This window comes from Dromiciops gliroides, chromosome 1, assembly GCF_019393635.1.
Source record: "Dromiciops gliroides isolate mDroGli1 chromosome 1, mDroGli1.pri, whole genome shotgun sequence".
Classification (NCBI taxonomy): Eukaryota; Metazoa; Chordata; class Mammalia; order Microbiotheria; family Microbiotheriidae; genus Dromiciops; species Dromiciops gliroides.
In genome coordinates, this window is record NC_057861.1 from 472,093,276 (window position 1) to 472,117,331 (window position 24,056).

General features: G+C 35.2%; 1 protein-coding gene across 3 annotated transcripts in view; it reads right to left on the bottom strand.

The window, feature by feature from the left end:
• Positions 1-24,056, bottom strand: part of FER (FER tyrosine kinase) — a 284,636-nt gene that overhangs the window by 92,105 nt on the left and 168,475 nt on the right. For all 3 annotated transcript variants that reach the window (XM_043975821.1, XM_043975819.1, XM_043975820.1), the window contains 2 exons: positions 22,060-22,154; positions 1,486-1,609 (listed from right to left, as the gene is read on the bottom strand). In XM_043975821.1, coding sequence (XP_043831756.1) covers positions 1,486-1,609; positions 22,060-22,154 — 219 coding nt within the window. The remainder of the gene's footprint in view (positions 1-1,485; positions 1,610-22,059; positions 22,155-24,056) is intronic.

Sequence of the window (24,056 nt, forward strand, 5' to 3'; positions counted from 1 at the left end):
ATAGTACACATTTAGGAAAAGTAATTTATGTTTTTACCATAAATTGAACAGATGGTAGAAATTCATTATAACAGCCTTAGAATCTATGCTATGGATCTAGCTTACTATAATGATAACTTTATCTATCAGCAACAAAATCTCTTGACTGAAGTTTATGATGGGCCCATTTGACACTGAATCCTATTCAAAAGAAAATGGTAGTAGTAGTAGTAGGCCTCTGTCAGTAGTGGACGACCATGGATCAGCGCCTTGAAGAGCCACAGGTCACAGTGTGGCTGTACTGGAATGTCCTCTCCGGGGCGCCGGCCTGGGCGGATCAATATGGAAAACAAGCTGTTGCCCATGCAGCAGGTTTCCCCTCTCCATGACATTGGTGGATCCAAAGGAGAGACAGAGCCAGTACAGTTTGGCACCAGTGCCGCTGCAGGAGTTGCCAGAGGGATGTGATGTCCAACATCCAACTGCCTAAGGGACTCCGACTCCTGATTTTTCCTTGGGGTTAACTCCTGAAGCCTTTCCCACATGTGGGTATAGCCGCAAGGCAGCAGAGGTTTAAAATCAGGGTTCCTTCCCCTAGGCGAGTTGCCTGCCAAGGCTGATGAGCCCCACCTGCCCGAAGCGACTGGTTTTAAGTGACTCGCCTTCGCCCCTTCTCCTGTTAGTATTGTCACAGTTACAAAATATATTCAGTTGGGTTTTTTTGGTTTCATTTTGTAGAGCTATTCTTAGAATATGATAATATTTTTGAAAATAGAATAAGTTTCATTGAAAGCTAGAATTAAGACCTTAGTTTCTGTGCATAAAAATATAAATCTGGATTAGATTATCTACCTCTAAATTGCCTTCTAGATCTAAACTCTATGATTATATGACTGAATTTAGTTACAGGTTTTTTATATTATTACCTATAGCATAGGGGGTTATGAATAGGACATCACTACAGATTAGATAAAGCTTTCTCTAATTCCATTAAAAATTAGACAATTCTATTGTCTTTAACCCTCAACTGCAAAAACAATGAATTTGTGCTTTTACTATAAACTTACATGACTTTCTTTACAGTGTCTTAAAAATTAGAAATAGCAAGATAATAAAATGTCAATTTGGGGATAACATAAAAGACTTGTAGATGAGTATTTTGCTTGATTTCAAGGTCACTAAATTATTTGTAAACATATTAAAACAAATCCTTATTCAGTAATTCCTTCTCAATCTGGCTATATTTACCACAATGAAAATAAGCATGAATTAATGCATATTAGAGTTTGTGGTTTGTAAAAACAATTAAAAAACACATGGGATTAAAAATTAACAAGGACCAAAATACATTAAACAGAAAGCCTGGAAACTTTAAATCTAGATCTAATCTTCTGAAACAATTCAGATACCATCTTAAGGAAGCAGTTATCCTTTTGTAGTATTATGCTCCTTTATTCTATAGCTATCCGGGGAAAATATACCTTATAAAATTATTGTTTTCCTTACCTGTGTATACAGTTTTTACTCTCAAGATAAGCCATACCAGAAGCAGCATCTAATGAAAACTTCACTAACTGTCTGGCTTTTAGTTCATCTTTCTTCTTTCTCAAAAAGGAGAGGAAATCACCTCCTAAAGAAAATGACAGGTAGACAGTGAGACATGACAGTGAGGATACTCATTTATTTCCCATTACTACCAGCCATTTCAACCTATTTGCTGGAGACTAGCATAAAAAAAAAGTACCACATGTAATCAGAAAACAACCTCCTTAACATGGTCCTAAATGTTGCCAAAAGTGTTTCAAACTGAAAATTGCATGACGCACAGAAACAGTTAATCAAATACTTTTCTTTTTTTTTAAATCAAATGCTTTTCTCTCAGTTGTACATACTCGTCCCAATTTGCCTGATGAAGAATTTCTGAATAATGTTTTCAAAGATTTAATACCATTAAATATATTGCAGGTCAATTCAACAAAAACTAAAGGTTATATTTTAGGGCAGTAGTATCAAACTCAAATAGAAATCCGGGACACAAACTATATTAAAAAGTTATCTGTTACACTATATTTTATTAATTTTGTCAAGTATTTCCCAATTATATTTTTTAAATTATAAAAGTATTTTATTATTTTCCAGTTACATGTAGAGATAGTTTTCAACATTTGTTTTTATAAGATTTGTAGTTTCAAATTTTTCTCCCTCCCTCCCCTCTCTCCCCCCTGCCCAAGACAGCAAGTAATCTGATATAGGTTATATATGTACAATCACATTAAACCTTTTTCTGCATTAGTCATATTATAAGAGAAGAATCAGAGCAAAAAGGAAAAACCTCAATAAAGAAAAACAACAGCACCAAAAACAACAGAAATAGTATAGTTCAATCTGCATCCATATTCCACAGTCCTTTTTTTTTCTGGATTTGGAGAGTCTTTTCCATCATGAGTTCTTTGGAACTATCTTGTACTGTTGTATTGCTGAGAAGAATCAAGTCACAGTTGATCAACACACAATGTTGTTGATACTATATACAATGTTCTCCTAGTTCTGCTCATCGCACTCAGCATCAGTTCATGCAAGTCCTTTCAGGTTTCTCTGAAATCTGCCTGCTCATCCCCAATTATATTTTAATACGGTTCCGTGTCACTCAGAAGTAGGTCATCTGACACCTCTATTGTAGGGTATTAAGTTCTGTGATGGATGAAAACAAAAAACCAGCTGCCTTCTAATTCATCTTCTCAAATGAGTCAACTGAAGCACAGATGTTACTTGCCTAAAAACATGTACATGTCCAAGAGCAGAGTCAGGATTTGAAGTTGCCTTCAGATTCCAAATTCTAGGCCCTTGTTAGTGTACCAGGTCCCATTAACATACTACATTAACTGAAACTGTTTTCCCCATCAGAACTTTGGATGCTGCACCTTGGAGATCAGGCTCTGAAAGGTGAACTTTTCCTCATCTTGCATCACCCCACACCCCAATTCTCTAACTAAAAACAGCAGATCAGTCTAGAGGTAGAGGATTTCATTTTGGGATTTGAAGAATGTTTTTCAAGAGCTGGAACCAAGTCCTTAGATGGGAATTCCTCTTGAGTAAGAGGAAAATGTTTCTGTCTTTATCTCATTCTGTCTTTCTCTCACCATATCTGTTTATGTCATTAGAGAGATAGATCCAGCGAGAGGCTTTTGACCTCCAGTCAGACCCAAGACAAATTGAGGTGGTAGTGAGATACTTCAGTCTTTACCCGTCTGGCCATCTCTTCCACAACCTTGCCCAATCTTAACACCATGGTGCCTCCCTGCCTTGACTGGTAACTGCTTTGCCTGAATTAATATTTCAGGAAATCCCAGTCACCACGCTCCACTTCATTCCCTTTTCTTTGGATATCTCTAAAGCTTTGAAACTAACTTACTTTCATGTGTATACCCTATTTTCCCCTTCAGTTCTAGAACCAGGAGCAAATCAACTCTGACACTGTTTTGGTGGTGTGGTCAAACAATTCTTTTATGGCTCCATTCACCAGCTAGGTAACTTTCAGGAACAAATTTTACTTACCTGGCTACTATCTCCCCTAAAGTGTGCTATATCTTCTACTAGAATATAAGCTCCTTTATGGGAGAAATTGTCTTCATTTTTGTATCTGTATTATCAGTGATTGGCACATAGGAGTTACTGCTCCCAAACCCAGAATTTGGAGGGAATTTCTTTTTATTTTAATTTTTAAAAAAATATTTTATTTTCCCCCAATTATATGTTAAAACAATTCTTGACTTTTTTTTAATTTTGGGGAATGTTTTAAACCAACTGTTCTTGTTAAACCACTTTAGTACATGCTTTTTTCTAAAAGGTGACAGACACAACTGGCTGATTGTTAGTGGAAGCACACAGGTAGGGGTTTGAGCACTACAGTATTAAAAACCGTAGTCTTTCAGGGTTACTGTTACAAAGCTGAGTGTAATAATTAGCAACCCTAACCTGCCAGTAGGAGTACAGTTTTTTGGGGAGGGGGGGGAGAATACTCTAAATGGATATTACACTTGGTACATAACTTTTTTTATCCTCTCTTCTTTTATTAATCATATACATCCTCATATCCAATGAATCCTTTCCTCTTCCCATCCTCAAACCCTGCAAGCCCTCCTCTGTTTAAGTCCTTGGGAAGACAAGAACCCATCTAAGCACACTGGAGCGTGGGAAAACCAGTATATTCATAAAAGTAATGAGGTCAGACCAAATCCTTGCATGGGGTGGAGGGAAGACCTCATTTCTGAAGGTAAATGTGTCCAAGTCCCCACAGAAGGAATAGGCATCCTTACACCTAAGTTAAATATATTTGCAAACAACAGTACTGAGTAGTCTGAAGAATTAAGAAGCTAGGGTACTGGAGGGAATATTAAAATAAATGTTGAAATCTCCTTCGGTAAGAGTTGGGGAGAGAAAGACTTTGAGGAAGGAAGGAAAATGGGAGTTATAGATAATGGCCACCAGGATTTGTGTTGGGTGTTCTTGTTTTTTGTGGGTTTTTTGTGGGGCAATGAGGATTAAGTGACTTGCTCAAAGTCACACAGCTAGTAAGTGTCAAGTGTCTGAGGCCGGATTTGAACTCAGGTCCTCCTGAATCCAGGGACAGTGCTTTATCCACTGCACCACCTAGCTGCCCCCAGGTGTGTGTGTGTGTGTGTGTGTGTGTGTGTGTGTGTGTGTGTGTGTGTGTTTAATAGTGTAAACCTCAAAGAGGGAGATGTTGCTGACTGATCATGGTAGAGGAAAAGTCTGGAATTGCCAATAGGGAGCAAAGTGAATTTAGACTACTTCACCATGACCAGGGAACTGAGACCAGGGGAGTGGGAAAGGATATAGATAAAAGTGCAACCAATAGTGAAAGGGTGGTCAAGGACACAGTATCATCAGGAGAGAACCAGGTCTTAATAAGTGTCATTAGATGGGAAGAATCAGAAAGGAAAAGGTTTAAGATGAAAGCATGTTTGTTACTTGTGAAGTAGGAATTCCAGAGAGCACAGTGAAATGGATGGGTGAATCTGGAAAGGGGCATTTGGGAGGTAGTGTTGAGAGGAATGGGTGGGAGGCAGTGGGAAGCTGAGGATGTGTAAAGGGTTCTGTAGGTCAGTACCCAGGGTTCTGTAGGTCAGTACCCAGGGTTCAGAATCATTGGGATGGAGAGAATGAGAAAGTAAGAATATGTTAACCACTTAAGAATGAGTCCTATCAGAGTAGGATTTAGCTAACTTTATTCCCAGTATTGATCAACATTGATCTACATCCGACTTACCCTTAAATACATCATAATACCTCAGTGCCTTTGAAGTTTCTATTCTCCCAGTTTATAGTACTTTACTCTTTGCCCTTGCAAACCCTATCCAACTCAAGCCTCACTTGTTAAAGTCTTTTATTATTACAGTCAACACATATGTTCCTTTCATGAACTCCTACAAAGTTGTGTATTCCAAGTAATTATGTAACAAATTATAAAAACTGTCCTTTTATTGTTCTATACATGCCTTGCCCCAACAACTAAGTTCAAATCTCCATTATGGTAGGATCTGCATCTCATTGCATCTCCTTTGATGGAGGTGCTTAATAAATATTTGTTGATTAATTAAACATCAGATTTGATGGGAAAATCAAGACTGAAAAGAAATATGCTTACTACAAGCAGAGTAGGAAGCTTTAGGTTGTGTTTCAAAGAGAATAATAAGATTTGGAATTAAAGCCTTTATTAAAATTAATTTTATCAAAAGGTTGAGTATGTTTGTTTGGAGGATAAACAATTTTTTCTTTAACATTATCAGGTTATAAAGAATCGAGGGCATTCTCTTCCTCTTATCAATCTGGCTTTCATTCCAGCAGTAAGTATCTAGATATAAAATGATTGATTATCCCTATGTCACAAACATCTAACCATCATCAACACTATCACCAAAATAAGGACCAAACTCCAGAAACTGTTAATATGTACGTCAAACCACTAGACAGACATGCTTAGTTCTATTTTTGTGATTATTTAAATATTGCTATGAAAACTGCATATTTTCAATCATTTCATACTTTATTTTCTCCTTGATTATAGGAAGAGGAGGTGGTCTGAGGATGATCTGATATTGCTAAGTTGTTTTTTTATTATTATTTTTAATAAATACTAAATTTGTCAGCAAGCTGGTAATTGGCTCCCATAAACTTTGGTGTTCTAGTGAAGGAAGTACAACATAATTCATATATCATCATCTCCATGCTTCCTGCTCCACACCTCTACTTTCAAATCCGACCTCAAACACTTAACACTTACTAGCTGGGCAAGTCACTTAACCCCAATTGCCTTACCAAAAAAAAGAATGTTGAAAGTTTTCTTTACATGTAATTGGAAAAAAAGAGGAATGAGAAGGTCTAAGGAATAAATTTTTGATCATCCAAACAAAAGCAAAAAAAAAAATGAATCACAGATATTCATCACTAATTCAGATCACCAGAAAAACGTGTCCTCAGACATGGTTGGTTGTTATTTGTTTTTTGGTTTTTGGTTTTTTTGGGGGGGGCGGGTGGGGAACTGGGCAATGAGGGTTAAGTGATTTGCCCAAGGTTAGACAGCTAGTAAGTGTCAAGTTTCTAAGGGTGGATTTGAACTCAGGTACTCCTGAAGCCAGGGCTGGTGTTTTATCCATTGCACCACCTAGCTGCCCCCTTCTCAGACATGTTTAAAGGTTTTAACGAGATGAGGAAGATAGGTCAAAATAACATTTTAAAAAGTGATTTTTGGTGAAATACATCTAGCCAGAAGAAAAAGAAGGAAAATATACATATGGTAAAATTATGCTTTTCCCTGGAACTCATCTCAATAAGGCTTTGCTACATAAAATTAATCCAAAAACTTCATTTTTCTCAAGTAAGTTGCTGAGAAACAAAGATGGGATTGTGAAGAGTACTGACTACTTAGTTTTTGTGCTGAAAATTTGAAGACATCCTTTGTAGGCCCTGTGCTAAATAAATTCCTTATTAAGGTTAGAAACACTTCGCATTCATTCCTCTGGCTCTGCTTTACTCTTCTTACTCATCCACTTTAAGCCCCAGGATCTACTTTAACCTAGGTACTGGAACTATTATCATTTTTCATTCCATTCTGCAATATTATATAACATATATACATACATATAAATAGTATAAGCACATGTATACTTATTTATCTCTGATTTTGTTTCCTGCAGTCTGCTCCACTCTAGCACTTGTGTTTTGGACATCTTAGTTTTTATGTTCTGTTGAACTGCTGTTTCTCTCTACAGTCTTCTCATGTTCACTATATCCATCATATTGGTCACCTCCATAATTTCTCTGCCATCTGAATAATGGTCAGCTCATTAATATGCTTTGCCTTTACTGACAAATCCATTATAATACATCTTGGTAATCTATCTTTGCATTCTCATCCTTACTTCCACAGATTAGTGCCCTATTTTTTCTTAAATAATGTTCTTACTGGGGCAGCTAGGTGGCACAGTGGATAGAGCACCGGCCCTGGAGTCAGGAGTACCTGAGTTCAAATCCGGCCTCAGACACTTAACACTTACTAGCTGTGTGACCCTGGGCAAGTCACTTAACCCCAATTGCCTCGCCAAAAAAACCAAAAACCAAAAACCAAAAACCAAAACCAAAAAAAAAAAATAATGTTCTTACTAGACTTCTAACTTATACCAAATGTATGTAATAACACTCCTGGAAATGTATAAGTTAGGGTATTTTCAATTTTTTGTGTCTTATAAATTAAAAAAAAAACCCTCCTTTATGAAGTTTTCAGTGAGGCATCAGAAGGATACAAAGTAAATATATCAATGCTAATTTCTCAGTTATCTGTGATTTCAATGTTTATACATACTGTTATTCTCTGTCTTTTACAGATTCACAGAGGAGGATTGTGATCTTAAGAAGATTGAATAAATAGCTATGTACATTTTTATGTGTGATGATGATATCATGAGTCTGGATTCAGAAAAACCTAAGTTCAATCTGGCCTCAGACAGTTACTAACTGTGTGACAAGTTACTAACTGGGCAAGTCACTTCACTTGATCTGTCTGCCTCAATTTCCTCATCTATAAAATAAAGATATAATAGCACCTACCTCCCAGGATTGTTTGAGGATCAAATGAGATAATAATTGTACAACACTTATCACAGTGCCTGACACATAGTAAGCTCTATGTAAATGTTAGTTATTATTTTTATTATCTATACAAAAATTTCAAAGTAATTTATATTAAGTAGACATTCTATTCAAAGTATTGTGAATCATTTCATATTGACTTATTTTCATTTTTTGACATGGATAAAAATATAATTATCAAAGAAATGTTCTACTGGTAACTAGATTTTTGTATTTCACTGTGAATGCACTAAGAATTTATTTTTAGTATAATAATTTCAATAATTAAGAAAAATGAGCTAAAATACTACATAGGAAAAAAACCTTTCCAATTATGAAGATCTTGGGCAACAATCTCCAAAATACATGGTAGGAACGGGTATGGGAGGGGAAATGCAGGCTATTCTATAAGTTACCTTTGACATCTCTCTTGCCACCCATATCCAACTAGTCACCAAGCTCTATTGATTCTCTATTTACATCTTTTCTTTTCTCTCTAGTTTTGTGACTACTACCCCAGCTCAAGGCCATATTACTTTTTGACTGAACCAATGCAATTAAATCTTTTAACTAATCTCACTCCAATTTATTACATTGCTTCCAAATTCAGATTTCTAAGTAAAAGCTCTGATTATGATTTCTATCCTCCAAATCTGCCAGTGGCTCTCCACTGCTTATCAAACACAATCTAAATGCCTTGCCTTGCACTCAAGACTACCAATTCATCTTAATCTACCTTTACATCAACATCTCCCTTCCAACACTATGTCTCAGTCAAATTTCCCAAGCAGACCCTGTGTTTTCTTGGTTTCATGATACTGTTTTCTTCTGCTGACAATTAGAATTTTTTAGTCACAAACACATATGGACAACCACTATGTTGTTATTTCCTTTATGTTATGGTCCATTTCCAGAAAGGTTTTCATTTCCTCAACAAAGACTTACTCTAATGCTTTATTGTGCCAAGGAGAGAGCCTATGTGACTGTAGGATTTTGAAGGCTGTGCCAGTGAAGTATTAGTTCCAACATACGTTATGCCACTAGAAAGGCTTCAATATGGACCCAGCAACTGACTAAATCTGCTTTCTGAAGATCAGATTACCCAAGTAAAACAAGTAAGTAGACTGGTCATTTGGTGATGAATTTTTTGACCATAGCCACCATGATACAAAAACAAATATAAAATGGTTGTCAGTTCTTTTCTGGCCCCCTTCCACTTCTGAACTGGTAGTGGTAGGGTGACATAAAAAGAAATATGATTCTTTAAGAGTCACCATCTTTTTAGATACCTATAAACTTTAATTTGAATGCTAGTACTCTGTGAAATTTTTGTTTAATGATCAACAAATGCATATAACGCTAGAATAGAATATTAATCTTGATATTCTTTTTTTAGTTGTCTACATCTATTATTTATTTTAAGCATTATTTTCTTTATAAATTTTCAGTTCCACATTCTCTCCCTCCTCCCAATTCCCCCATCAAAAATATGAACAAAATATCAATTACATATGTGAAATTATTCAAAACATATTTCCATATAAGTAATATTCAAAAAAATAGAGAAAATTACACTTAAATTTGCACTCACATTCATCTATTCTCTCTCTGGAAGTGGACAGCATTTTTTCATCACAAGTCCTTTGGAACTGTCTTGTATCACTGTATTAATCAGAGTAGCCAAATCTTTCACAGTTGATTATCATTACAGCATTGCTGTTACTGTACACATGATCTACTGGTTCCTCTCACTTTATTTTGCATCAGTTCACATAGGTCTTGCCATGTTGTTGCTTTTTTTCTGAAACCATCCCCCTCATTATTTCTTATAGCATTCTACCACAATCATACACCATAATTTGTTCAACCATTCCCAAATTTATATGCATCCCCTTATTTTCCAATTCTTTGCCACCACACAATGAGCTGCTATAAATATTTTTGCAATTATAGGTCCTTTTCCTTTTTTTTTTTTTTAATCTCTGTGGTGTATAGATCTAGTGGTGGTATTGCTGAAACAAAGGCTATGCAGTTTATAGCCCTTTGGGCATAGTTCCAGATCGTTCTCCAGGATGGTTGGACTAGTTCACTATTCCACCAAGAATTCATTAACATAACCTACCTTTTTTCCCTCATTCCCTCCAGCAGTTGTCATTTCTAATAGGCATAAGGTGATAGCTCAGAGTTGTTTCAATTTGTATTTCTCTAATCAGTAATGATTTAGAGAATTTTTTCATATGACTATAGACAGTTTTAATTTCTTCTTTTGAAAACTATCTGTCCATATCCTTTGACCATTTATCAACTGGGGAAGCTTTTATTTTTATAAATTTTACTTTGTTCCCTATATATTTGAGAAATGAGACCTTTATCAAAGAAACACTAAAATTTTTTATAATACTTCACTACGGTACCTTTTAATGAAATGTAATTTCCCTGATTATCTCTTTCACTTATGTCCAATTTTGCTTTTATTTTGTCTGAGATCATGATTGACACCCTGTCCTCTTCACTTCAGCTGAAACATAATATTCTCTGCTCCAGTCCTTCATTTCAACTCTGTGTCTTTCTGTTCCAAGTGTTTCTCTTGTACACAACATATTGCTGGATTTTGGTTTCCAATCCATGCTGCTATCTGCTTCCATTCTATGGGGTTACCTCTTCCCATTTCCATTCACAGTGGTGATCATTCACTGTTTCCCTCCATACCATTTTCTTCTCTCTCTCTCTCTGTCTCTCTCCTGTTTCTTCTCTAAAGTGTGTCTTTCTTCTGACTACTGCCTTCCTCATTCTGCCCCCCTTCTCCTTATTCTCCACTCCCCCCCCAATAGTTTTTTTTTTTGGGGGGGGGGGCTGGGCCATGGGGGTTAAGTGACTTGCCCAGGGTCACACAGCTAGTAAGTGTCAAGTGTCTGAGGCCAGATTTGAACCCAGGTACTCCTGAATCCAGGGCCAGTGCTTTATCCACTGCACCACCTAGCTGCCCCCTCCCCAATAGTTTTTTATCCATGTTCTTTCTACCTCTTTACTGGGAAATATAAAATTTTATGTCCAACTGAGATATTCTGCCTTCTTTGAACCAATTTCAATGAGAGTGAGGTTCAAGCATTGCCTGTGACACACCATTTTTCCTTCCACTAAAAAGTTCTTTTTTTGTGCACCTCCTTTATATGAGAAAATTTGCTCCATTCTATTTCTCCCTTCCCCCTTCTTCCAGTGCATTCCTCTTTCTGACCATTATATTTTTTTTAGAGATCACTCCAACATAATCAACTCACATCTATATTCTCTATCTATGCAAACACCTAACTGCCCTAATAAAGATAAAGTTCTTAAGAGTTACATGTATCATCTTTCCATATAGGAATGCAAAGAGTTTAACTCCATTGAGTCGCTTATGATTACTCTTTCATGTTTACCTTTTAATATTTCTCCTGAATACTATGTTTGAATATCAAATTTTCTACTCAGCCCAAGAATTTTCATTAGGAATGCTTGAAGTCCTCTCTTCCATTAAATGTATATTTTCCCCCCTGAAAAATTATACTCAGTTTGCTAAGTAGCTTATTCTTGGTTATAATCCTAGCTCCTTTACCCTCAGGAATATCATATTCCAAGCTCTCCACACCCTTAATGTGGAAGCTGCTAAATCTTGAATGATTTTGACTGTGGCTCCACAATATTTGAATTGTTTCTTTCTGGCTGCTTGCAATATTTTCTCTTTGACTTGGGAGCTCTGAAATTTGGCTATGATATTACTGGAGTAGGGCAGCTAGGTGACACAGTGGATAGAGGGCCACACCTGGAATATGGAATCCTTTTCTTAAGTTTAAATCCAGCCTCAGAAAGAAATGGCAAACCATTCCAGTATCTCTACCAAGAAACCCCCAAATGGGGTCACAAAAAGTCAAAAGCAATTGAAAAATGACTGAACATAAACACATATACCTGGCAATTTTCATCAGGGGATCTCTTTTAGGAGGTGATTAGTGGATTCTTTCAATTTCCTTATTACCCTATGGATCTAAGATATTGAGGAAGTTTTTCTTGATAATTCCTTGAAATATTAGAAATTATTGTTAATAACAAATATCTTTAAGATATTGCTATTTGGGGCAGCTAGGTGGCACAGTAGATAAAGCACCAGCCCTGGATTCAGGAGGACCTGAGTTCAAATCTGGCCTCAGACACTTGACACTAGCCGTGTGACCCTGGGCAAGTCACTTAATCTTCATTGCCCCGCAAAAAAAGAAAAAAAAAAGATATTGCTATTTGATGGACCACCTACTGTTTGGAAGGGTATGTAAGTTGTAAGTTTACCACCATGATTGTCTTTCGCCAGAGAGATGGCCAAATGATCATCCTTTTATTAATAACCCGCTGGCCTTATTAATAAGATGATTAAATTATCCTGAAATGATGTCTCTAATTTTTAATTGTCACAATGATGTCTTGGCTCTTTCTTTGATCATGGCTTTCAGGGAATCCAATAATTCTTAAATTATCTCTACCTGATCTATTTTCTAGGTCAGTTATTTTTCCAATGAAATATTTCAGATTTTCTTCTATTGTTTCATTCTTTTGAGTTTGTTTTATTGTTTCTTGAAGTCTCATGGAGTCATTAGCTTTTACTTGACCAATTCTAATTTTTAAGGAATTATTTCCTCCAGTAAGCTTTAGTACCTCTTTTTCCCTTTAGACAATCCTGCTTTTAAGGACTTCTTCTCTTCAGTGGATTTCTCTATCTCCTTTTCCATTTGACCTATTCTGCTTTTAAAGGAATTCTTTTCTTCAGTGAATTTTTACCATTAGGCCACTTCTGTTTTTTAAGAATTTTTTTTAGTATTTCATTTCTTTCCCAATTTTTCCTCCATCACTCATCTATTTCTTTTAGCTCTTCCAAGAATTTTTGCTGGTGTTGGATTCAATTAGCATTTGTCTTTGAAACTTTGTAGTTGTTTTTCACATTATTGTCTTCTAAGCTTCCCTGACACTATAATTTCCTTTTTTGTTATTGTTTGCTAATTTCCCCAGTCTATTTCCTTACTTTGACCTTTATGTTAAAAGTTCAGCTCTGCTCAGCTGAGGGTAGGGAGGCACTGTCCTGAGTTTCAGACTTTTTCTCTCGCTGTTTTCAGAGTTAGTTCTGGGGATCTGTAAATTTTCAGTGCTTTCAAGGTAGTGTTATCTTGGGAGAGTTGTAGTCACTGTTCAACTAGTCTGTGCTCTGGTCTTCACCCAGGAAGGGACCCTGCTCCCCTCTGAAGTCACAAATACTAGTGTTCCTCTTGGCCCTGGAACTGTAATTGACCATTAGCACTCCTCTGTGCCTTGGAACTGTGACCCAGAACTGCTTATGGGCAATAGAGCCACCAATCAGCACCAGCTATACTCAGTCCATTATAAACTGTTTTTGACAGTTCTCTGACCTTCTTTCCATCACTGGACTGAGAGCTCCCAAAGTCACTGCTTCATGGCCACTTCCAATGCCCATCTCTGGTGTTCTTGCTGTGCTTGGGCCTGCATGCACCCCAGTGTTACAGACCACTCCTGTGGAGTGTCTCACTTTGACCTCTCATTGGCTCTGCGACTCCAAAATTTGATTTGAGGCATTATTCTAAAGTTATCTGGAAGGGAATGTTGGGAGAGTTCAGTCAGGTCCCCAACCTGTATTCTACCATCTTGGCCCTTGAAATTCTTGATGTAAGACTTTCAGAATAAAATATATGAAACCAGTATAAATAATTTGAAATTAAACTTAAATATTGTTCAGAGGTAGTCCCTGGAGAAGCAAAGAAAGGAGTTTGCAGAGCTGGTTTTACTATATGCACAAAAGCAACATGGAATCACATGGGACATTTAGCCTTCTCACGTTACAACGTTTAAGATGTATAGTGGAAAAAGACAAACATGAAAATAAGTATTGCTTCTCACCAACATTTAGTAGATAACATGGTAGCAAAACCTACAAAGAACCCTCCAAATTAAAACAGTGACTTCAATGCAAAAGTAGGAATAGGTAAAGACGTTCAAAAACACATGGAAAGTATGTATAAGGAGCAAGAAATAAGAAAGACCCAAGATTCGTAGACTACATCAAAGTCACATGTTTCTTTATCATGAATATGTTCTTTGAGAAAGTGGTTGATAGGTACTAGACATGATAAACATCAAGTAATACCACAAAAAAAGAGAAATTCATTATTTTTAACTGAAAAGGAAAGACTTGTTATTGCTATGTCAGTAACCCCAAATGAGCTATGTATAATTATAACACTGGTTTACTAATGATCAGAATTAGTATAAAGTTAAAATAAAGAATAATAATGAGAAAAAGATGTAGTGTGAAATTGAAACAATTCAATCCTAACCTATTTAACCTAATTACTGATTAATGTGAATTGGTTAATTATATCAACACCAATTATTTTATACTGAAGTTTTACTAATATAAATCAATTGCCATAGCAAGACTAAAATGAAATCTAAAACTTATCTTAGTCTGCAAATACTCAAAATCACTCATCAAAAGGAGATAGATGGAGGCCCTGTATATGATGTAATCAATCAACCATCATTTATTAAGCATCTACTGTGGGCCAGGTACTGTCCTAAGCAAAAAACACACATAAATAATGAAGCAATTCCTACTTTTGAAGAACTTACTCTGTAATGTTTTGCCATAGACAACACTGGTATAGAATATACATTTTTCTATGAAATCTTATGAAGAAGGATAAATGAAGATTATATCATGTATCACCTCATAAATCAGAAAGAAACAAGAGCGGGTAAAAAGAGTTTTTAAAAACTTGAAGATGAAACAAAAGGAAGCAGTAGGGTGAGGTCCTGTCCACAAATTCTTCTTAACTGATCTAGAAAATCTACCAGACCATATCCTGATAGAGAAAAGCTGAAAAAGTCTATTATAGTATCAGGGATACTTAAGAATCAAATACAGAAGAAAAGAATAACTCCAAAATATCTACAAGTGATGCCTCAAAGAAATTCGGCTTGGGTATAAACTCAATTAGAGGGGCAGCTAGGTGGTGCAGTGGATAGAGCACCGGCCCTGGATTCAGGAGGATCTGAGTTCAAATCCAGCCTCAGACACTTAACACTTACTAGCTGTGTGACCCTGGGCAAGTCACTTAACCCCAATTGCCTCACCAAAAACAAAAACAAAAAACAACAAAAAAACCCCAAACCAACCCTCAATTAGAATTACTAGAAGAGGGGGCAGCTTAGGTGGCGCAGTGGATAAAGCACCAGCCCTAGATTCAGGAGGACCTGAGTTCAAATCTGGCCTCAAACAACTGACACTTACTAGTTTTGTGACCCTAGGAAAGTCACTTAACCCTCACTGCCCCACACACAAAAAAATAATTACTAGAAGAGATGAAGCAAGAATTTTAAAAATAGTTTTAAAATGTTTTTATAAATAGAATGAGAATGTTAAAGCAAAAAATTGGAAAAGAAATGAAAACTATGAAAGAAAAAATTAACAACTTGGCACAAGAGGCACAAAAGATTGTCCAAGCTATAAACTTCCTAAAAAATCAGAATGAACCAAATAGAAGCCAATGTCTCCATGAGACAGTGTGAAATATCAATGCAAAGTCTCAAAGCTAGAAAAAAAAAAGAAAAAATGTAAGGTATTATAACAAAAACTTGCCTAGAAAACAGATCAAGAGGAAAAAAAAAAAAAGCTTAAGAATCACTGAACATGAGGACATGACCCAAAGAAAGAGTCTAGATATTGTATTTTATAAAAAACTTAAAAGAAAACTGCCCAGGTCTCTTAGAACTAGTGAGCAAAATGGAAATATAAAGAACTCATCACCTATTAAAAGAAACCTCAAAATGAAAGTTCCCAGGTACATGAAAGCCAAAACCAAGCTTAAAGAAAAAAATACTTTAAACAACCATAAAGAAAGAATTCAAATATGAAGAAGCCACAACCAGAATCCCCCACAATTTAGCAGCTACCACTATAAACAAATGAAGAACCTGAACTCAAGATTTCAGAAAGTAAAGGATATGGGCAGATAGCCAAGAATAACTTAAATAGAAAAATTTATTAGAATGTAACAAGGGAAAAAATGAAACAGAGAACTTTCAAGAATTCTTGATGCAAGACTAAAGCTCCATTGAAACTTTGAAGTTTAAACACAGAAGTAAAAAGAAACATTAAAAAGTAAACATGAATTGGAAGGGGGAAAGGGACCCACATGTACAAAAATATTTATAGCTGTTCTTTACGTGGTAGCAAGGAATTGGAAGTTGAGGGGGTGCCCATCAATTGGAGAATGGCTGGACAAGTTGTGGCATATGAATACAATGGAATACTATTGTGCTGTAAGAAATGATGAGCAGGAGGAGTTCAGAGAAACCTGGAGGGTCTTACGTGAGCTGATGATGAGTGAGATGAGCAGAACCAGAACATTGTACACAGTATCATCAACATTGAGTGTTGACCTACTGTGATGGACTATATTCTTCTCACCAATGCAATGGTACAGAAGAGTTCCAGAGAACTCATGATAGAAGAAGATCTCCAAATCCAAGGAAAAAAAAAAAAAGAACTGTTGAGTACAGATGCTGATTGAACCATACTATTTCTTTTGTTTTGGGTGCTATTGTTTTTTTTTTCTATTTTGAGGTTTTGCATTGCTGCTCTGATTTTTTCTCTTATAACAGGATTAATGCAGAAATAGGATTAATGTTATTATATGTATATATATTTGTGTGTATATATATCTATATCTATATGTATACAGATATATAGATATAACCTATATCAGATTACCTGCTGTCTAGGGGAGGGGGGAGGGAGGGGAGGGAGAAAAATCTGAAATTGTAAAGTTTGTATAAACAAAAGTTGAGAACTATCTTTACATGTAACGGAAAAAAAAATACCTTATATGTAATAAAAAAAAAAAAAGTAAACATGAATGAACAAAGATAAAAAACTAAACAAGGATAAACTGCAGCCAGATATGGGAGCTATGTTCCCTCTGAATCCTATCACCACTAAGATTCATAGAGGGGAGTGCAGCTAGGTGGCACAGTGGATAGAGCACTGGCCCTGGAATCTGGAGGACCTGAGTTCAAATTCGGCCTCAGACACTTGACACTTACTAGCTGTGTAACCCTGGGCAAGTCACTTAACCTCCCAAACAAACAAACAAAGATTCATAGAGGGAGTCCAATTATACAAGACCTGGGAGTGGTTCTGTTAAGTCTTGATGATCTTAAGAAAGAAAGGTAAAAGGAAATGAAGGTTAGGGAAATATAATCAGGGTAAACAAGGAGACATTATATAAATAAGGAGGAGGGGGTGGAAGGGAGTGGTTGACCCATGAACATATCTCACCTGATCTAGTCAAAAGAAGGAAGAAAACAGCCCCAAATACACCCCACATCTTCCCTCTCTAATCACACACACACACAGAGTTTGGTAAAGAAATACATTTCACTCAACAAGGAAATAGGAGGGAAAGGGGACAATGGGGGAGGGAGGGAGATATTAAAGGAAGGACAAATTAAGGGAGAAATCAGTTCTAAGCACTAAGGATGTACAAAAATATTTATAACTCTTTTTGAGGGGGTAAAAGATGGGACCAGTTGAACTGGTGGGATGGGACTGCAGAACAGCTCAACAAATTATGGCATATAGATGTGATAAAATACTATTCTACTGAATTCTTATCAGTGTAATGACCAACCAGAATTCCAGAGGACTAATGATTAAACATGCTACCTCCTAAGAGAGGTGTAGAACCTAGAATGCAGACTGAGACAATTGTTTTTTTGAACATGGCCAGTGTGGAAGTTTATTTTGATTTAACTTTTTATGTTTGTAATCAGTTTTGCCCTTCTTCTGTTCCTTATTAATAAGGAAGGGGGTAGAAGAAAGATCTTAAATGAGTATAAGAAAGAAAAATTTTGTAAAAGAAAGCAATAGGTAGCCCCTGGAGTGTCCTGTACTTTAAAAAAAAATCACTTTGGTAGGTCTGTGGAGGCAACTATTGCAGTGGGAAATGACTTGAGGTAGGTAAACCAATTAGGATGCTATTATAATAATCCACATACAAGGTAACAAGGGCCTGACATAAAGGAATTTGTCATGTGAATAATGAGACATGTTATGGGAGTAAAATGACAAAATCTGACAACTGATTATATATGTGGAGTGAGGATGTGTGAAAAATTGATGATAACTGTGACGTTGGGAACTTGGAAGACTAGAAAGAAGGATGGTGGTAAACTAGGCAGAAATAAAGAATCTCAGAAGTTTTTTGGGAAAAGTAATGAGCTTTGTTTTTGACATGTGAAAGTCTGAAACAACCAAGTTTAAGCATCCAATAAGCAAATGATGATGAAGCAATGAAATTCATATTGAGTTTCTCTCTAGGAACTTGGGATATCTATATCTATATCTATATCTATATCTATATCTATATCTATATATCCACATATGTATGTATGTGCCTGTATGTGTGCATGTATACACACATACATTTATACATATACTATATTCACACATACGTGCACATATGTACACATGAAAACATCTGGGAATCATTTTCAGAGAGATGACACTTAAAACTATGGGAGATAATGATGATAACCAAGTGAAAATGTATAAAGATGAAAGATCAGAATAATACCTCCTGTACTGAGAGAACATCATATGGATGATGAACCAGCAATGAAGATTTGAAAGAAAAGGTCTGAAAGGAAAGGAACCAAAAGAAAGGTCTGTCACAAAATCCTAGAAAAGGAACATTATTCAGATAAAGAAAATGAAATCAGAGACATGGTCTTGGCCAAGGAGAAGGGTGAACTCATCAGACTTGAATAAGAAGGAAAGAGTTGGGGATATTGTCAAGGGATTTGGAGATGAAGAGAAATTTCAAACAAATGACTTCTATCTTCTCAGTAAATATGAAATTAAGGTCATTAAATGAGAGTAGAGAGGAGAACTTTTGGAGAGTTTTGTGAAGAAGAGATTTTATTAGCAGTAGGTCATCAAACCAAAACATCTTTCAAGGACACACAATTTAAATATACGGGAGATGGCTTAATGAAGGATAGGCTTTAAAGTAGTATTTTTGCTCTACTAAATTAGATACTTTTAAAATAGTCAACAAAGGATAAGCCCAGTGGTATACTGGATTTTCTATTCTTTCAGTCAATTGTAATAAAGATGTAATTTACTGTAAGGAAAAATTTGCTTAAACACGTCTGCTCTTTTCTAAGGTTTCTGATGCCCTACACACACACACACACACACACACACACACACACACACACACACGCACGCACGCACGCACGCACGCACGCACGCACACACACCCCTCATAAAGACTTGTAGAGACAGGAAAGTATGTGGTAGATAATTACTAATGTTTTTTAATAACTTTTTGGTAGAAACCATGAAAAAGTGCATGGATGCTACGAATGGCTACCACATATGGACAGCTACCACGCATTATAATCAAAGTAGCATGAGCCCATGGTGGGAAAAGCCATAAACAAAAATACTAGATTTGGAGTCAGAAGGTCTAGTTTTGAATTCTGGCTTTGCTACTTCTACTTGTGTGAATCATGGCTCTAGTTTTTCTTTTTTGAAATGAGAGGTCGCTAAGTCCTATCAAGTATTAAATATATGATCCTATAATTATAAAAGAGAATAAGAATAAAAAATACCATCAAAGAAATATTTTAGCAGGAAAGAAGATAAGCTATTTACGTGGCATGCGTGAGATATAAACAATGGACAGTTTATGTGATTCACTGGTATTCTTGTGAAATGAAGAGGAAAACAAGGCAGGCCATTGATATATTAGGTAAATGTCCTATGGTAAACTTATAGGAGGTCAGGGACAAGAGTCACAAGACATGGGCAAATTCAAATGAGCTACGATATGCATCAATGAAAATAATACATTAATGAGATCACAAATGCATTTCAATATTTGAATATATTCTCTTTAGGATATTTTTGTGTCAAACTTCTGTAAATATATGTATATGTGCACATATATGTGTGTATACATATATATGAATAATTATATAAATTAAGCTAATTATTTTTATTCAGGCTCTCCCTCTTTATTCCTATCTTCAAAATTCCTTAGCTCATAACTAGGCTAATTCTTCTTCTTCAGAGGGTATGTCATTTCCAACTTCTTCCCAGTTAAATTTGATCTATTTGTTACACATATTACAGATTATACAATAGTGCTATTCAATCCTACATTAGTGCTCTGCCTCTCCCACTTAGATGAACACAAAGTCTAGTTCCTTATCCTTCAGGGAATTTTGCCACTTTGCCCCACAAGCCACTACCATTTTTACCTTACAATGTACCTCTTATCTAAACTATTTACTTTACCTTGTAAAACAAAACAAAACAAAACAAAACATTCTTATGTTCATAATCCTTTATGCAACCATCCCAACATGTGGGAAAACAATCAACTTTTCTATGCACCTCAGGAAGAGTAGCAAAATCTACTTATTCCATGAAGCCTTTGATAATTAATTAAAATTTATTATAACTATTTCAAGAAATCTTTATAAACTTATTTTGTGTATGTGTAATATACATGTGTATGTTAATTTTACTTTTTCATATATACTGTTTTATTTATATTATGTTCCATTCAACCTGTTTACTGAGGTTTGTTTATTTTAGTCTATAATTTCTCCCAACCAGATTACAAAATCATCTAGGGCATGAGCCATGTTGCTTAAACTAACTAGCACAGTGCAATGTTACTTGAAGATGATAATGATAATGATACGGAAAGCCTAGGGTTAAAAATTATAAGTAATAATAAAGGACATATCAAGAGGTTCCATTACAATGGAAATTAAAGTAAAAGCATGAAGAATGTATACAATCATTCTCAGATAATCTAAGAATTACATGGGATATCAATTTTGGTATATGGTATTTAATGCAATCCTATATTCTCCTACCTTTTATTTATGATTTATATATACATAAAGAGATATACAGTATACAGATATAAACATATTTTTCAATACATGGATATGTATACATACACCTAAAATAAACATTCATTTACTGGGCTCGTATTCTTTTCAAATACAGCAAAGAAAATGATGGTGGCAAAAACATTAGATTGTGAGCTCCTTGAGGGCAAAGACTGAATTATGCTTCTTTTTAAACCCTCATAACTTAGCACAGTGCCTAGCATATAAAATATTAGATGTTGACTGACTGACACAAACCAATTTGTTATATTAACACTACCACGAAATATAGATATGCATGTGTATATATGAATATTAAGTGCTTCCATGACAAATATTAATCATAAGGAATGTATTCTCTATTATAGACAGAGGTACAGTGAAATTCAAATGAATGTTGTAACACTTTAAACTATCTCCATCTGCTAGCAAAAATGATTAGCCCAAACAACCTTGACTGGCAAGGGTCATGATCTACAGGAAAAATAACCAAAAATATACAACTTTTTAGCCATTATCTTTTTTAAAGGATTTGAATAATAATAAATAAGGGCATTAAAAGATGGAGTTTCTAGCTATATCCTGAAAATCTAAATCTAACTAATCTAAATTTAGCATGAATATTTTCCATTATATTCTTTGGTCACAAGAGCATAATCAGTAAAGCCAATTCCCAGAGAATGGAGTCAATTAATGCAATGTGAAACAACACATGATTAACATAGGTGTTCTTGAAGTAAACTTATCAGCTGACATATCCTAACACTATAACCTTTGAGAAGTATAAGGATATTGTGAACAAAAGTATTACATATCACTATACTACACAACTATAATCAAGATCCCTGAACATATGTCTATACATATGACATTAAAATAAGAGCTGAAACAAGTCTTATAAAGCAAGAAACAAAAAATTACCTGGAATAAGCTCCATGATGATGTAAATGGGTTGTCTTTGTGTGCAAACTCCTATAAGCTTGACAATATTAGGATGGTCATACTGTTTGAGTATTCTGGATGGAAGAAGAAGTTACATTAGCACTTATAATTTAAATTAAAATACATATACAAAACTAATTATTTACTCTCTAAGCAAGGTACTATGTAAAAGCAAAAAGAACACTGTCCTTAAGGTCAGACAACCTGTATTTGAAACTATTCTGCCATTTAATAGCTGTAAAACCTTGAACAAATCAATTCACCTTGCTGGGTCTCAATTTACTCATTTGTAAAATGAAGAGATAGAACTAGATGACAGTGAAGGTCTCTTGTACAACTATAAAATTCAAATCCAGGTTTCTCCTGACTGTCTAGTCCTCTTTCTACTGTTCATGGCACCATGATTCATTCTTAACATTTACCCAATTATTACTAAGATGATATATATTTGATTGTCACATTAAATATAATTAGTTGGGTTGTGCATAAAATCCTACAGAACATATGCTTTCACAAAATCTGACTTTGGACCAGATAATTATGTACAAGTGAAACTGAAAACTGTGTATTCATCTTGGACTACAAGATAAGTATGAATTTAAAATGTAAGACTGTTTTTAAAAACTTTGACACCACAATGTATAAAATAAAAATGCATGGCATAGTGGCTACAGCTTGCTTGAAACGCAGAAAGCCCTGGGTTTAAATCCAATCCAGGCAATTCTCATAGACTAGAAGTTGGAAGCAGGCCTGTATTAGCAGAGTAAGGTCACTAGCAGTTTCCTGTAACAATGAAATTATGCTGATTGCTATATAATCCAAAAATGAGTCTACCCTTTTTTTTTTTTTTTGGTGAGGCAATTGGGGTTAAGTGACTTGCCCAGGGTCACACAGCTAGTAAGTGTAAAGTGTCGGAGGCCGCATTTGAACTCAGGTCCTCCTGAATCCAAGGCCGGTGTTCTATCCACTGTTCCACCTAGCTGTCCCCTCTCCCCTTCTTTTTTTCCACAAAAGTAATGCTCCACTGAGCACTGGCCTTCATTCTGATAGATTTTGGTAATAATAATAATAAAAATAATAAAAAATACAACCATCACTGAAAAATGAGAACTTAGACAAACACTGAGGGAATTGAGATAATATTAACAGGAAGAAAAGAATACCATTTTTTCACTCCTGTGAAAAAATTAAATGTTGTGAAACTAGTATTACTAAAAATGTGATATTAATAAGTAGTTTGTCTCACTTTGGAATGAGGAAACAATCATAATGAGTAAGAGAGAATTAGCTTAGATATTAAGAGACCATGACAGAAATTATTACAAGCAATGGAGCCTTCAAATGTAAGATAGATAACCAAGTGAACAAGATTATTTTAACAGGGGTAAGGATAGATTACATGAACTCTGCAAATTCTTTCCATTTTTTAATTCCATTATTATTCTATTATCCTAGTCAATTAGTACGCTGTTTTCCAAAAGAGAAAGGATAATGGTATGAACAAAACTATCTTAACTTAGGGTAAAAAAAAATTAAAACATATATATTTTTTACTAACACAAGCAAAGAGCTGAAAAATATTTTAAGAATTATAATATATTATGACTTTTAATTAGAAAGGCAGATTAGGAATAATTGTAGAGACAGTTATACTCATTCTATAATAGAAGTCCTTAACCTTTTTTTGTGTCAGGGACATTTTTTGTTGAGTAAAGCCTATGAACTCCTTTTGAGAATAATATTTTTAAATGAATAAAGTAAAATAGATAATATTTAAAAAGAAAGTAAATTATATTCAAATATAGTTATCAAAATATTTTAGAAAATGATTTCACAGTTTAAAACATCTCTATAAAATTTTTAAAAATACTTTACAATGCTTGATTTTAATATCAAATCTCAGCTGGTGGGAATCCAAATTTTCTTAGCTAGCAAAGAAATTCCATTAATCAGCAAGCATGAATACACACATGAAA